Here is a 16,651-nt window from a genome sequence, read left to right on the forward strand (position 1 = left end):
TGTACAAGTATACTGCTTTGGAGGTTATCTGTATGAAAGGTCTATAAAATACATGTATAATGTAATAAATGTGAGTAAAGATGGAGAACAATTAAGTAACATGAGTTTAGAATGTTTGTATCATTGTAAAATGTTTGTGCGCTAATAATATTAGTAAAGACTAAATATGAATTTTATTAAATGAATCCTTACAACTTTAGAAATTCAGATGATAACCATAGCCTACTAAGCCTAGAAAGTCTATGATATTGTTACTTAGATATATAAGTAATATAGATTGACAAGTTCACCCAGCATAACCGGATGTGGTTAATGACTAATAAAAACAGTCCAGTTTTATAATTAAAAACAGTTGCGTTTATAAGGCCAAAGGTAAATGAGCGCTTAAGAGTGAAAGAATCAATGATAGTTCAAGGTAGTAAGAAGGAGGAGATGATTAGGTGGCTGCAATGTGAATGGCTAATTGATGATCATGAGTACAAACGATGAACAATAACGAGAACTGATGATTCCAAGGAGGCGGCTAAGAGATCGTAAACTTTATTTTAACCCAGAAGTAAACTTAGCGTTCTCATAAATTCCATTCTTTCCACAATTATGCCTTTCTATAGAATTATATTCAATATTTTTTTATGAGTGAACCTAATTCCTGCAGCGTAGTGACAACACAAAAATAGAGACAATTTAATTGTTAAAATTGGTCGTCCTAGCTGTCCCAATTTTCGAAATGCCACCATACTCTAGAGCCAGAAGCTACTTGGCTGGTATATCTCAAAACAAGCTCATAGAGAAGTTCATTTAAGTACCTTAGCACGTGAACATTCCCATCATTATGTATCTACGAGGCCATGGTAAGTGTAATAAATAATATAAATATAACAAAACGACGGCGCTACTATACATAATCCCAACATCGAGCCTGTAAACCAGCGACAGAGCCATCGCTAAGCTGTAAAGCTTTATTTAATTGTACGTTTAAAGTATCATTTATTTCAGGAATGCTTCCATTCAGTTTGGGTGTACTTCACCTGATTCCCTTTTAATACATTAGGTTTTAGTTGTAAGAATTGTGTTCTATTTTTTTTTTTTCAAGGTAAATTTTATTGTTCGTATTAAATTAAACTTTCTTATATTATACCCTTTTGGCCATTATAATTAATTTATTGTAGCCTTTTGTTTATAAAACAAAGCTGACCTTTGTCGAACATGTAAATTATCCTAACGACGATAAAAGATGATTGGTTAGATCGTCATACAATAGCATAATGGTAACATTTTTCCTTAAATGGCAAAATACAGACATCACTCGTAGAATATATTTTGATATGAGGAATAAAAAGATCTTAAGCACTTCTTACGAGTGGATTGAGACTAGAGGATCTAACAGATCTTGTACTAGTGTTCAACATGTAAGTTACAAAGTGGAATGAAAAGTAGGATCTCTCTTTTTGCTGCAATTACGACATATTTGCGTAACCTCACCTGTGTAAACAATGAGTGGAAAGATGTAGTAGAGGTTTTAATCGGATTAAATACGTAAATGCGGGTTCATTTATTATATTGTACGATGCTTATGGCTTTAAAAGATTGGAGCTTCAAAAGTATTAATAATTTAAAGAGAACCATTGACTGCCAACATAACAAAAGTAAAACATTATTTGTGCTAAGAATTAAATGGTGCAATTATGTATTTTGATGATGTTCATAATTAGTTGCCTGAAACTATTACTTGTATGAGTTAGATAAAGGCATTTTTTATCCGTTTCTAGTATTGTGTTATATGTATGTATGTATGTGTGTGTGTGTGTTTCCGGACACATGTTTATATGAATTTTTTTCATTATTTTAATGAGAGGAAACCACCTGAGAAATTTGGTGGGTTACTCGTGGGACACACTGTATATATGCATTTTTGTTGTACAGTAAAGAACAAAGAACTGACAACTTAATAACCGCGCTTAAGTGACATTAAGATTTTAGCACTGTTGCAGTATGAGTACTATAATAGCTACATTTAAGCTTGGACTTGAGATGTCTGCCGTCTTTACCTTCTATTTTAAGAACCATAACGACCCCTTTGGTACTGAATAGGAGGTTTTGTCTACATATTTTATACACATTACATATACTTTATATCTTGATATCTATTTTTCTAAGTGTACTTTCTTCTAATGAGATACCATGGAAGAGTTATTTAAAAACCTCGAAATGCTAAATTGATTTGTGATTAAAAGGTCAAAGAACAGCCTAGACTTTATATCTTAATATCTATTTTTCTAAGTGTATTTTCTTAAAGTAAGTTATTTAAAAGCGTCGAAATGCTAAATTACTTTGTGTTTAAAAGGTCAAAGAACAGCCCAGACCCTCTATATTTGTCTGTGATATAACTCTTATGTCCTTCGGGTCCTTCGATACACAGTTGTATCATATTATTCATAATTCCTAATTGTTGGATAACCTGGGGCTGGAAAAATGTCCTTCCTGTCTGTCTATCTGACTGCCTGTTCACAAAATATTTCGAAAAGAACTGACCTATAAGATTGTGCATTAGGGTTCATTTTTACGAGGAACATTGAGTTCGATGACGGTGTATGTCACTCCATGGGATTTGCATGAGCGTTAGCGAATATGGGTGAACTGGTTTTATAGGCAACCACGATGGCAACGAGAAAATAGCAGAATAAATAAATTTGTAAACAAACTCAATACACCTACAAGAGATCCGAAAAGGTCGCAAACATACACTACACCAACCACATTCTTACTTATACACTATTATTTTATAGTGGTTTTGTGTGCAAACTTCTATTATGAACACATATCAATTTCAAAATCAATTTAATGATAAAAGGTGTGAATGTATCAAGTAACAAGATATGCAGTGAAAGATTTCATATGTAGATTTTAAATTTTGCATGAAACATCAGTTCTATAATAATGACTTCTATGATGCGTCATTTTTTTGTAATGTCCTTTTTATATATTATTAGTCTGTCTATCTGTCCGTAGGGTATCTTGATAATGAAAGAAGCTATAGATTTGAAAGGCTTTGCTGAAAGCCTGTTACGACACGTGGCGTAGCGTACTCCCCCTTTGTATGTTTAGCACACAAATGTGCCTCCACACCAATAGATAATTGATTGAAAACGTAGTTTAAACCGTGTTTGTAATAAGACTTAATACCTGTTAGTAATAATTCTGACGTTATGCAGCCAATCATACTTGTCCTGGCAGGCACTATTCCTTTTCCAAAGTGTGACAAGAAACAGTTATATTTTAGTTAGCTTAATTATCTTGTCATATATTTAAAATTAGGCTCTACGAAGTTGATCGTTTAACGGTGTCTCCACCACCTGTTGTTGGCGAAAGCAGATTTATGTTTTAGTATGTGTAATACAGATTTCTTTATGCGATAAATTTTGAGTGCGTTAACTTGGAGGGTTGAAATTAGGTTTCAAACTCTAACTTTAATACGTATATATCGGAATTGAAAGTGGTAATCATTGGTTCATTGGGAGTTACTCTCTCGGTCAGGATGTTGTCCGGTGTGGTGCGGATGAGAAATCTCCAACACTGATCTATTTTATGTTTATTTTATGTGGTTATTTACTGGACGTTTCTAAAGAAGAATGTAAAATCTTTATTAATTAGTTTAGTAATAATCTAAGACAATCAAATTTTTGGCAATTAATTACGAAATTCTTCAGCGATAAAAATAAGGGTGCGATTAAAATTGACAACACTGGACAAAACGCTTCCTGTATAGCGATACTGCTGAAAAATATGATGTGGTACTACCCAATTTTCTCTATGACGTATTGCAGGAATAAGTGTATATGGTAAATGCAGTGCAGCCGATCAGGTACTACTTCAGCTGATTATCCTTTACAAGTTTCACTACTACTAGGAAGAGCTAAAGGACATGGACACTTCTGCCACTTGCTATTACTGATCTCAAAGAGGCTTGGAGACATTTCGCCATTCAGACACATATTCTTGACGACACGACGAGACAGTTGCATTGCATACCACTAAATCACGTTACGTGATGGTAATCGTACATAGGGAATTCCATTTAAATTCTTCGAAATGTATTTGTAACTTAAACATGCCATTTTAAGAAACTAGTTCTAAGCTTTAAATATATAGCTATTTCCAACTGAAAGGATATTTATACTTCAGTTGGTTGTCTGCCCATATGAAACTTGACACACCATTGAATTATTTTCTAAAGTTGAAGCACCTGTAGTCGCTAATGTTATTGTTCAATGCTGCCAACTCCTACTGTTGATTCCTACAAAAGATCTCCCGGCTTTGAAGTATACACTGCAGGTAAAATCAGCTGATGTTTCGGAAATTACCAGTTGAGTAAGAGTCCGACATGCAAGTAGAGTCCAAAGATTTTTTCCCATACTCCTGGATGAATAGGTAGGACTCGTTTAACAAAGAAACTAATACGTTGCTACCAACCCCGCAAGAGTATGGTCATTTTCGCTACAATTTTAATCATGACCGATGCAATTTATACGAAATAGTAATAGAACAGCCAGATTCATCATGTGCAATTCAAGTCTAATAATGATTCATGTAATATGTATAAGTATCCTGTCGCACTTGTCAATGAAATGTTCGAACTATATTAGTTAAACACTAAACTTAATTCATCACGAGTAGTTAATCTCTAATTATGATCGTTTATCTCCACGTCCTGGTTAAGAAGAGATAAGGATGTTTGTATTTACCTGTGCTATTGTAGTTTTGTTTGCGATGTCTCTTGCTACGTTTCAGCGAGGACCGCACCCGCCCACTGCCGGGTCCAGGCTGCCAGACCGCCTCCACGTCAGCGTGGCGTAATAACTCGGTCTTCATTCTGCAATAGAAAATGTGTCTTTTTAAAAAAAATTGTACAGACCAACTGTTTTATTTGACATATCATTTTTTATTAGACATACATGCTCCAGTTATTTTATAAAACTATGGGTATTTTATAAACTACCTTTGTGTGTAGTCGAATTTAAATTTGTTTAAGTTCTTTAAATTAAGACATCATAGATTTAGTTTACTATATAACAAGCTAAACCTGATATGTTACTGATAAGGATTTCTCAAAACTAAAAACACATGAAAATCACTGATATAAGAATTTTAGATACAGAATGTATGCTACAAAATTAATATATTTTCATTCATTAAAACTTTATAACAGTCAACAGAAACTAACAAAACTGCTTTGTTTTTATTTTAGACAAAACAAATAGTGATGAATGAGCTAAAGAAGAAGTAACAGTAAAGTAAAGATAAAAATATAAGCAACAAGAGATAAGCTGTATTTAAAAATTATGTAGAGGAATGAGTAGAGTAGAGTTTTTAAAAATTGCTTTTAGGATTCCGTTGCAAAATTCAACATGTTTTGACAACAAATGTGAAATAAACTTATTGATTTTTAGACATACTAACTATTTAAATTATTTTTGTTGTCAAATAACATTATAAAGTTTTGTGTGAGGACATTTTAGGACATATATATATATATATATATATATATATATATATATATATATATATATATATTAGCCATCGTGTATATTGTATATTGCATCATGGCCCCTTGTATATTCGACATCAAGGAACATTATGGTTTGCTTATATGTAAGGCTACAAGGAACCATAAGTCTTGCCGTAAAGACAGGTTATAAAGTTTTTGTTCAACAGGATTTCGCTACTTAGTTACTTTAAATTAGTAAAATTTTTCGTAAACAAAACGCTATTTTTAAATATTGAAATTGACTTACAACCACCGGAAGAACTTTCATTCTTCTTAAAAGTTAAAAGATTAATTGACTTTGATAAAGGACCATAACTAATCATTAATTAAATGACTGCAAAAGCTAAACACATACCCATAAAATATCTCATCTAAAAACACAACAGACATATAGTAACTCTCTCTTCGCCGTAAATATAAACGTGAGGAGTGAAGTATGTATTGTAGTAAAGTACAAGAATATAATATAATCTACTTTTCCAGAGACTTGTAACAAATACTATTAAAAACATAAATTGTCCTGTGCTTGTTTACTAATGATCATCGGATTGTCATTTGCCAATCATGTTATCATGACTTGTAAAGTGCTAAAACAAAGTCACCCCAGTTACGAAAGGGGGTGTATACATTTATTTGACAAACCCCCCGTCTATTTTTACAATATATAGGCACCACATTTCTTATGAGTGCAAAATAATTAATTAAGATCTCCTATTTCAAGTCTTGTCTGTGGCCTACCTCCTCCTTTGTTTTCATGTGCAGGACACAACAGTGAAGTGCGTTGGATATAACTTACTGCTACAGTTAACTCAAATCCTCCCATCACATTACCCTCAGAATATAAAGTGAGCTTACAGCACAAAGTGCTAAAGAGGGCTCTTGTTACCCGCTTGAGGACACCCACGTGACGGACTTCAAGCCTCGATTCAAGGTAATAGGCCTTGCACCGTATAAGTGCTATGTAATGTCAGTTCAGTTGCAGCGCTTAAGCGGACAAACTCGCTGCTTCTTTTATAATACGTACTGCTTATGGGTATTATATGAAAAACTAACCAAATCTTTTTTTAGTTTTCCCAGTTAATGTCGTTTCATTTTAGCTACAACTTTATTTTTGATAGCAGTAATCTGTTATTAGATCTTGAATAAAACACATATTAATAGAATCGTTCCACCATCAATTGGTCTGCATAACATCGCTAAGATAATGTAAGTTTGTGTAAATTATCGTTATTGACATAAAACAGTGGCAGAACTTTGTGGAGGAAGTAGAATTTGGTTGGTAAAATAATCTCAGGACGCAAATAATTTGCTGGAGATAACTTTCAGGTTGTTAAATATTTAGTGTATTGGATTTCCATATTTAACGAAAAAAATGTATGTACCAAATAAAGTGAAGAAGTGGAGTTTCAAAACTCTCCTGTAAGTATCATTGTAAGTATCCAAATATTTTTTTTAATTTTCATAATTCAACTAAATACACATTGATTTCAAACCTTAAGATCTAAAATGTCAAACTTTAAGGGTGGCCAAAAATGAATAACAAATAAATATACCTTGCATACATATTTACAAAATAATTAATTGTACATTAATAAAATTATACTATGGATTTATTGTCAATTGAGATAGCAATGGGGTCTCCAAGGTCCCTTTTAGAGATTCTAATAAGGAGTAAGTAACACATCATACTCAGCGATCATTTTATAATTATGGACACACATAATTTTCTAAAACACTAAACATTTGTTTAATTTTATCAATGAAAAGTGACTTTATTGCCCCTTTAAATATGTATTTCACAAATACACATACATGGATGATATACATAAATATACACAATCACATACATCCATAAATATAATCAATTTCAAATTATTTATTTACAACATTATATATTAAGGCTTGTATTTTAAAACTGCACACTGCACTTGTTTCACCAGGCGGCCCATGGCATAACACAGGTAAGTTTGCTTTAGACACAAAATATTAAATAAAATATAACAACTTTAAAGTAACACTTCACCTAAGTCATATGTCACCAACACATCTATGATGTCATTAAGACCATATTAAATGTATCGGTACGAAAAAGGTATTTTCAATCATCAAATCTCCGCTGAAATGCCATCCACTAGACTGGTTCTGTTCACAGTTCTGTGACAAAAGTAAAAAGACTGATAATCCGCTAGAGAAGAGAGTTGCCAATGAATGCCTGAAAGTATTCACTGAACTGAACACAATAACTGAGCTACAGACAGCTGCAAACTTTGGCTCATGTCAGCCAGCGATGACAAAGTAGTTAAGTCCTGGAGCATGTTGGGGTAGGAGAGGAATAATTAGGGGTTTTATTAGCTGCTGAGCAGGGATCTAACTATTCACTTTGAGACATTTTCTCTATACAGTAAAACAGTTCTCTGAAAACAGTTGTCCACCGTAATTCGAAACTACAATATTGCATTCCTTACTTATATGGAACTGCTCTTACTAACAACTAGTTTCAAATATTAGCTCATTATTTATAAAAATTTGTTTTTGTGGAAATAAACTGTATAGTAATCATTTTCCAATTTAATGGCCGTCCACAAACAAAAATATGATAAATGAATTTATTCCATCATAATAGTACATTGTACAAAACATAAGACTGACTTGGAATTAACTGACCACTTCTACAAGTAATGTGGTCAGTGGACAACAATACAAAACATGATTGTTATCTGAGTCCAGAAAGACAGTACAAGTTGTTATCAGCCTGGCTGCTCTCCGTGGCGTCTAAACACTTATCACTTGGATATGGTTTCAACAGAAACTTTTCACTGCACACAACTGCTATGCTAAATATTATTTACAAGAGCAAATGGTTAATAAAAAAATTATTATACTTATATATACTAAAGACTACAGAAGCTATATACATATGAATAGTGAAATAAAACATTACCTACATTATTGGAAATTTATATAAATATAGCCTATACCTAATTATGTAGTATACTATTGGTAAAATGAGTTACAGTTTTCATTTAAAAATACAACCTCATTAAATTGTTGTTTCCAAAAAATGAGTAGTTTACGAAACATTATTTGCCTTTTATAAAGTCACAAATTGATAAAAATGTGAACGATAATACATAGTATAAATGTAAAAATCTGTCATATTAAATCATTTTATTGGATTGATTAAACTGTTAAATAATTAACATTAACAAAACATTTTTCAAAGTGAATACAAATGACTTCCATATTGAAACTGTTTATTTAATAGGGATATAGCCTACGAGCTCACTCAGGGGATATTAAATACAACAATCGTAGGTCTGGTTGTAATCAGGTTAGAATTAGATAGTTACGTGTCCACTCGTATTCCTGCTGCTTATTGTGCACTTCTCAAAACTTCCTTCTTCAATGATTCTACATAGTTGAGATAGAGCTTCTTCAAGACGTTATAGCCACTATCGTAAAAGAGGTGTTAAAATGTATAAATCTTAAATTATATGTTTTAAATAGCTGAGATAAATATTTTAACAGAAGGTTGCCATCTTGTAAAATTGAAAGAAGGAGTCTAACAAACCTAATTCTGGTTTGAATTAGGATTCTTTTATAAATGAATAAAATTGAAGCATTAACTCGTTAATTGTATAAACATCAACTTTCCTTAAATTTTATTGGGAAGTATTTGTTTTACCTGTTCAGTATAGCAAACAAATATATTTTCGATTTAAATGCTCATATTTAAATCAATTTTGCTTCCTTCTTGCTTCGAAATAATGTTTTAATACACTCTGCACCAAAAGGGGTTTTACATATACCAAGTAATATACCGAACAATATGTTATATTCCCCCCAAACATGTAAAGAGTTACAACTGTGAAGGGCAAAATAGAAAGCATACATTCGACACATAAATATCTGTCAAGTTATAAAAAAAGTGAATAATCCGTATTTAAAAATATATATAAAAACTTTATAGGTTAAAATGCTTTAAAGATGAAATCTAAGGCTACGTTATAAAATCGAGAGGTAATCAAGACAAAATGTAAACCAGATTTGGCCAAAACTGTACAACATAGCAATTTAAAATTACAGTTATTAATACAAACTGTTTCTTTAAAATAATACAATATACACATTGATATACATATACTTAAATATTAGTTTGAGCAATTTATTATATATATATATATATATATATATATATATATATATATATATATATATATACAGTATATATACACGAAAACAAAACATATATCATTATAAATAATAATATTATGTAATTAAGATTGTTTCTTTTAACAGACCCCAATTTACAAGGACAGAATATCAATCTTTAAGATAAACGAAATTCCGTTAGTGATATAAGGATACGAAATTAAGAGTAAGTGTGCAAGTCTTGGGTGTGTCTATACACCTGCATGCTTTTCAGCGGCTAACCGAGTCTTCCGAGTGCAAAGAGATTTGAGCGATTCCTAATGAAGTGAAATACTAGGAAATGCACATCCTTATCATCAGCTGAGGTTTTTAATGAGACCTGTTGACTAGTGACTTTTTAGTTTAGATAAATATATCACCGCTTCCTACACAAGATTGTCTCCATCTTTAAGGTACTCCGTTTTGCTTCAAGCTTTTGCTTGACCGATTCTATTTATTTTAAAATAACGATATGATATTTCAAAAATACTGTTTATGGGTCAAATAACCCAAGTTTCAAAACCAATTAAAGTCGTTTACCAATCAGACTAATACCGTTAAAATTATTATGTTTATTCTTAAATTAAACATGTACTTTTAAAATTATTGCAACCATACTATAATGAATCCGTTAGGATGGTTATTCCACAATTAAACATGTACCATTAGAATGATCACTCCCAAGTTAGACTAAGACCATTAGAATGGTTAATCCAGAATTAGATTAATGAAGTTGAATGGTTACTTTAAATTATAATGATACGGTTAGTATGGTTACTCCAAAATTAGACTGATATCGTTGTACGTGACAGCTTTTTAAAAGGCGGATTATACAGGGTGATTCATGAAGTTCTCCCCCCACTTCTACAGCACATTTTACTAGTAAAAATAATGAAAAAATGTTATATAAACATAGGTCCGAAAACGCTTCGTTAGCGAGTTACAGCTAGCGAAAGATTTCGCCTGAATTCCTGGGTAAAGAGTAAAATAAAGCCATACTGAACTTTTGGAAAGGTTAATTAAGTAAGAAATATCGTGGATTCTTATGTATTTTTACCTGATAAAGCTAATAAAATAGGTTTCAGAACTGTACCTGTAGTAGCTTTTGAGGGATTCAGGGTTAAATGCAAAAAATTGGGGCACGAAACAATGTTTTTTTAAGTTTGATGTACAATAACTTTGTTAAATTGGTAATAAATACATAAAATCAACAAACTTTAATTGTAGAGAATTTAATTCTGAGAAAATTGACGTAATCAAAGTCTAAAATAAAACAGAAATAAGTACCAAAAAATCGATTTTATTCAGTATAATACATTACTAGTTTTAAGCAAAATTAATCAGGTTGGGCCAACCGTACGCACCTTTTTATAATAGATGTTCGAAAATGAGGCCATCATTATCAATACATTTTGCAGCACGTCTGTGTATTGCTTTTGTTGCGTTTCTTAATTTTTCAGGACTTCCCTGTATCTGCACAGCCGAATCCATAATACGGGCAATTAATTTATCACGAGAATTCACTTTTGTCTTGTATACAATGTCTTTCATCCATCCCCAGATGCAATAATCCAATGGAGATAGATCTGGTGATCTTGGTGGCCAAGGGTGAGGCCCTCCACGACCAATCCAGTGTCCAGGAAATTGATGATAGATATATATATATTTAAAGAACGTGTTTTACAATTTGTGTAACATTAAGATTGTTATTGTACCTTGGGCTAGGATCGCTATGGCGCTCAGGTTCGATGCTGCTGGTCCTCGGGAAGTGCTGCGAGTGTTTCCGCAGAGTTCCAGGGCTGGACGCCGCTGCCCTCTCCACACGCACTCTGCCACACAAACATTATCCAAGTTTGATATTTACAGGACTGTGGCAATTTTAAATAATTAACATCCATTGAAAGTATGAAACACATCTGGTAAAACTAAAGACTGGGCTTAAATATGTTCGTATATAAGTGAGGCATGAAAACACGTTTTCAAGTTATAGTCAATTGCCGCAAGCTGTTGTAGGTGTTAAGTATATGTTTATGTATTAATTACTATACACCTAAAGAAATAGGGTTGATTTCATCCTCAAAACTTAGTTTATAGATTTTATAACACATAACGATGGCAAATGTTCGATATCTTATTACCCCCTTCAAACCACCTCAAAAACAAACTTTAAATAAAGAATTCATGCAGCAGTTTGGTATATTTCAAAATATATACTCCTTTATTTTAATAACGGTATTGAGAGAAAAGTATTCTCCATGCAAGGACGGCATTTTAACTACCACAATGTTATTTACAATATGCAGTGAACCAATATAATAAACACAGAAAGTGATAAGACGGTAACACTGCTATATTTTAGTTTTTCTTAACTTACTGATTAATAAAAATAAGTGTATATACTATTACTTGTGTACCAATCTTGCGTATGCTGTTATTATAAACTCCAAATACGTGTAACTATTCGTTCTATTGGCAGACGGAATAATTTAAGTGCGCTAACCTTCAAATCCACGTGTAAAATTGAAATGTTTTTAAATATTATGCAACATCTGTTCTAGAAACCTACAGTGACAAGGCTCATGTTTTATCGAGTATAACAGCTCAAATAACACCAGCTGTAATTCAGAAAGTAAATCACGCTATTTAGAAATACTTTAAAAATTATTTTATGTATTCTCTAAGCTTTTTCTTATCAAACATTATGGAAACTTAAGAAAGAGCTTCTTCAAGTAGTACTGAAATGTTTATTTTTATCCATTCTCGCACGGACATGTATTTTTAACCTACAAAATTGTGAAACTAAACGAGTTGTCGGATAAGATTTGTATCAAAATTTTAAACATTTTTTAACTACAGAGAATTGAAGTTTAAATTGTAAAGCTACAAATGGCATTCAAACCGAGCAAATTAAATTGTCAGCCTGGGGGGGGCGCCGGGCATTGCGACCATCTTAAATATGCGTGACAATCGGAACTGAGGGAAATATTTTGTCCAAGTGTAGTATTTACTTAGACATCTTTAGTCATAGTAAGCGCTAGGTATTCAATGACCACCCTGTGTGTTGTATTCGAGTTTACAAAACTGGGGTTTTAAACGCAGGGTTGGACTTTCTAAAATCAAAGTTTACCTTTTTCCCCAAGGAATTTGAGAAGCGTATAAGTTATAAAGAAAGTATTTATTTTTTATGTTTGGGCATAAGTGGAAAGTAATGTAGTATCTAATTTTCATACATAATATATTGTTCCAGTTACACAATGACGTTTACCTACCGGTTTCTTAGTTATTATAAAACTTGTTTTTTAACTATTCAAATGAAACAAACAAAGTTTCCTCTAAAACCTCATTTCAAACAAATTTACTAATAAATATTTAATGATAAATCATTCCTTTTACAACGCACTTATTTTTAACAATGAAGTGTTTAACTACCAATTTAACTCTTTTAAATGGCGAATCTAATATCAATACTGTCTTAAACTCTAGGTCCAGATTCAAATTACATAAAAAAACTCTATAAGATAAAATAATATACCATTAATATACAGTGTTCTTTAAGGTGCATTTAAGAAAACATTTAAAGTTTATAAAATGAAACCTGTTGTCCCTCAAACAATATATATAAAACAAAAATGTCTAAAAACTGTCAGCAAATCTATTAATAACTTTCCACAAAATATCCTATTTAGAACTCGAATACAGATCAATGTTTTAAAGAAATCCTAAAATAAAACAGAATTAGTCAATTATTAGTTTGCGTATTCAATGAACAATTAAGATAGAAGCCCCCAAAATGATATCATACGCAAAATCACACGCGATGACCTGGATACGTTAACTAGCAAAATTGCTACATGAGAGTAACCATCCGGCTGTCGGATTTGAAGAACCGATCTTCTCCCTCTGTTACCAATCATCACGATGTCAATGACAAATGTCAGCGGTGTCAGTCCAGTGAACATTATGCAGCACTGCACGAGCATAGACAAACATTGCAACATGCAGTTTATTGTTTCTGATTCACAAGATTCTGTACCGATCAAATCTAACTGGATAAACGGACACGTATGAATTACAAACATAATGATATTTCTCAGCATATACAATAATAAATATAACTGAAACTTTTATTTTTGATTAAAATATTTATTAATTGTCTTATTAAGATTACGTTCGAAATGGTATAGTGAGTGAGTACCTGTCTTGTGTATTGTTTACAATTGCCTAGTTTAATAATTTTGGTTACATCAGGTTAACTTATTCAAGCGTATGGATAGGTACAACTTTGACGTATGAAGAATTCTTACTTTGGCCAGAGGAATCGTTCAACTCAAAGGTCAAATAGGGTCGGTTTTTTCAATCTAAGGTACCGTAATGGACTTATGAAAGAATTATATACCTATGGTATAACATTGATACTGAGAGGTTACTACGCTTTAAAATGTTACATCAGATAAAAATGCCTTTCCTCATACACAGTACAGGAAGCAAGGTGCAGTAATATAGAACAGTGTAACAGATGTATCAGTTAATTCATATAACTTAGTGAAACCCACCTGCGGAGAGAAAACTGTGAATGCGCCATTGTAGAAGTGGAGTTTCCCAATAGGCGATGAAGCAAGATTTGACGTGCTGCAGACCGGAAGTGAGGATGAGACAGTCCGTACACGATAGGGTTGTATACCACTGACGCCTAAAACATAACACAGAGAACAACCCACTTGAAATGGTTCAAACAAATTTCAAGAAGAGAGGGTTGAAGTGGATCGAGCAGATTGTGTGAGCTTAGGTACGATCTCGTGTCATATCTATCATTATAACATTAATATTAATGACTATGCCTCTCTTTCAAAAAGGAAGTTATAGAGTTCACTTTATAAACTATTATGAAATGATCCTAAAAAGTCATCGTATCGAGAATATTACAGAGAGAGCGAGATGTCTCTAGAATCTCCGCACCCTACTCCAACTCGCTAGGACTAATCCTGGAAATGATAGAAGTCGGTTAAGCATCATCATCAATCATAGAACTCCCTCGCCTTGAGAGGAACATATCTCCAAGCATTGCCCACCACGTTTCTAGGTATTGGGAAGAATCTTCATATCTGATCTCTGACACCCAACCCGTCACGAAGGTTCATTATTACAGGACGATATAATTTCTCAACCAATAATAAGCATAATGAGGACCGTTTAGTTTTGTAAAAAGTATTAATTTGGTGCCTCCAAAAATTAATGCTTCACTAAAAACTTCCAATATCATTCGCAACATTAGTTTGGGTAACAGAGGTAATATTGAAGAATACTCATGCTCATTTTCTTTAATTGCTATTAGTACGTTAAACTAGTTTTATTATTAATAACAACTCTTTTCCAATGTAGGCTTTGTTGAACTGCAACTAGTTTAAAACTATACCCAATCACACAAAGAGTCCTCAATTAACATTTGTTGTTTAATCAATCTAAACCAAACCAAAACATTAATATTTTCTGCTCCAATCTTATTCACTATCTTTAAATTGTGGATAGGCACTCAAACCCCTTAGTACAGTTAGTCAAATTTGAGTCAGAAATGGTGACGAGATACATTTTTAACTAAATTAAAGAGGAATAGAGGACAGGTTTTCTAGGGTAAACAAAGACATTCTACGTAAAAACGTGCAAGCGTCTCGAATGGTATAAGGCAGTACAAGGCTGTGTGTGGAAGCCATAATCAGTTATTTTCGGAACAGAATCAAATTTGTAAAACAATTGTTCTTCTTTAGTATGGCAGTGGTTTAATGCATTATAAATCATTGAAGCCCGTTAGTAATGTATTGAATCAGACTGTGGTCGATGCATTGTAATGATATGGTGTATGAGCTAGCCTGTGCTAGATTTCCCTGTTTATTCACATAGGAGTGTGGATGTAATGAAAGGAATTGTGGTAGGATTATAGAACAAACATTCAGAGCGTCAATTCACTAATAATAACCAATCCAAATAGTTATTTATATACAGTTATTACTGTCTACTATGTCTGCTATCTCGAAATAGCAAATTTAAAATCTATTATTATTTTTGAATATTAATCTCTACAGTACTAAGGGTATGACGGCTTGTTAAGTTTTGGCATGTAAATACATAATATTATAAAAATTACTAACTCTATATCAGTTGCAATGTTGGCTACAATGAATTCAGCTTACTATTATCCCGGCTGCCCCACAGTTGGCACATTACTATAGTAGCCGTGAAGTAGTTAAATAGATATTATTATTTAAATATTTAGCCCAAAGTTTTTTCTGAAAATCCAATTATGTGGACTTTTGCTTAAATGCAATCAGTCAGAACTTATATTTGTTATTCAATCGAATTGCTTTTGAATGTTATCGTATACTTTTAAAAACGTTCCTGGGCAATCATCTGTAAAACTTATCAAGGTATTAAGTTATTGTATGAACAACAACTGCAGTAAATTGCTTTATAATAATTCAAAGCCTTTTCTTGTTTGTTGTAAAATGGCTAATAATTTAAATATAACCGTTTCTTTTTGAAACTTGAACGGCCAAATTGTTGCAGGAGATATTAACGGGTGTGTAAGTCAAAAATTGTTTTAAGTTGCCCAATATTTTTAAATTCATTTCATTAAAGGCTGTGTGAAATAATATTTTGTAAACAATAAATGGTACCCATTAAGCTTATTACTGGTTGAGACTGGGTAGATAACTTAAGGCATTGGTACGTATGGCATGGTAAGTACTATCTCTGTACGAAGTTTGTTTTAATGAATTACAAATCACAGCAGTTGTCATGTTCACAAGGCCGTATTATATTGGATGTATATAATACAAATACAGTAATATATATATTTTACAAATATATAACTATCTTACTATTCTCTAAAACCAGCCTAAGGTGAGACGTTTACTTTTTCAC

The 16,651-nt window shown here is 32.3% G+C and overlaps 1 protein-coding gene across 1 annotated transcript in view; it reads right to left on the bottom strand.

Annotated features, from left to right (window-relative positions):
* LOC124359201 (rhodopsin, GQ-coupled-like) overlaps window positions 1-16,651 on the bottom strand; it is a 95,789-nt gene that overhangs the window by 17,329 nt on the left and 61,809 nt on the right. The window contains exons 7-9 of the mRNA XM_046811757.1: window positions 14,290-14,426; window positions 11,452-11,565; window positions 4,743-4,870 (exon numbers count right to left, since the gene is read on the bottom strand). Of these exons, the coding sequence (XP_046667713.1) occupies window positions 4,743-4,870; window positions 11,452-11,565; window positions 14,290-14,426 (379 nt within the window). The remainder of the gene's footprint in view (window positions 1-4,742; window positions 4,871-11,451; window positions 11,566-14,289; window positions 14,427-16,651) is intronic.

The sequence above is a fragment of the Homalodisca vitripennis genome, chromosome 4 (genome assembly GCF_021130785.1).
Source record: "Homalodisca vitripennis isolate AUS2020 chromosome 4, UT_GWSS_2.1, whole genome shotgun sequence".
NCBI classification, from domain to species: Eukaryota; Metazoa; Arthropoda; class Insecta; order Hemiptera; family Cicadellidae; genus Homalodisca; species Homalodisca vitripennis.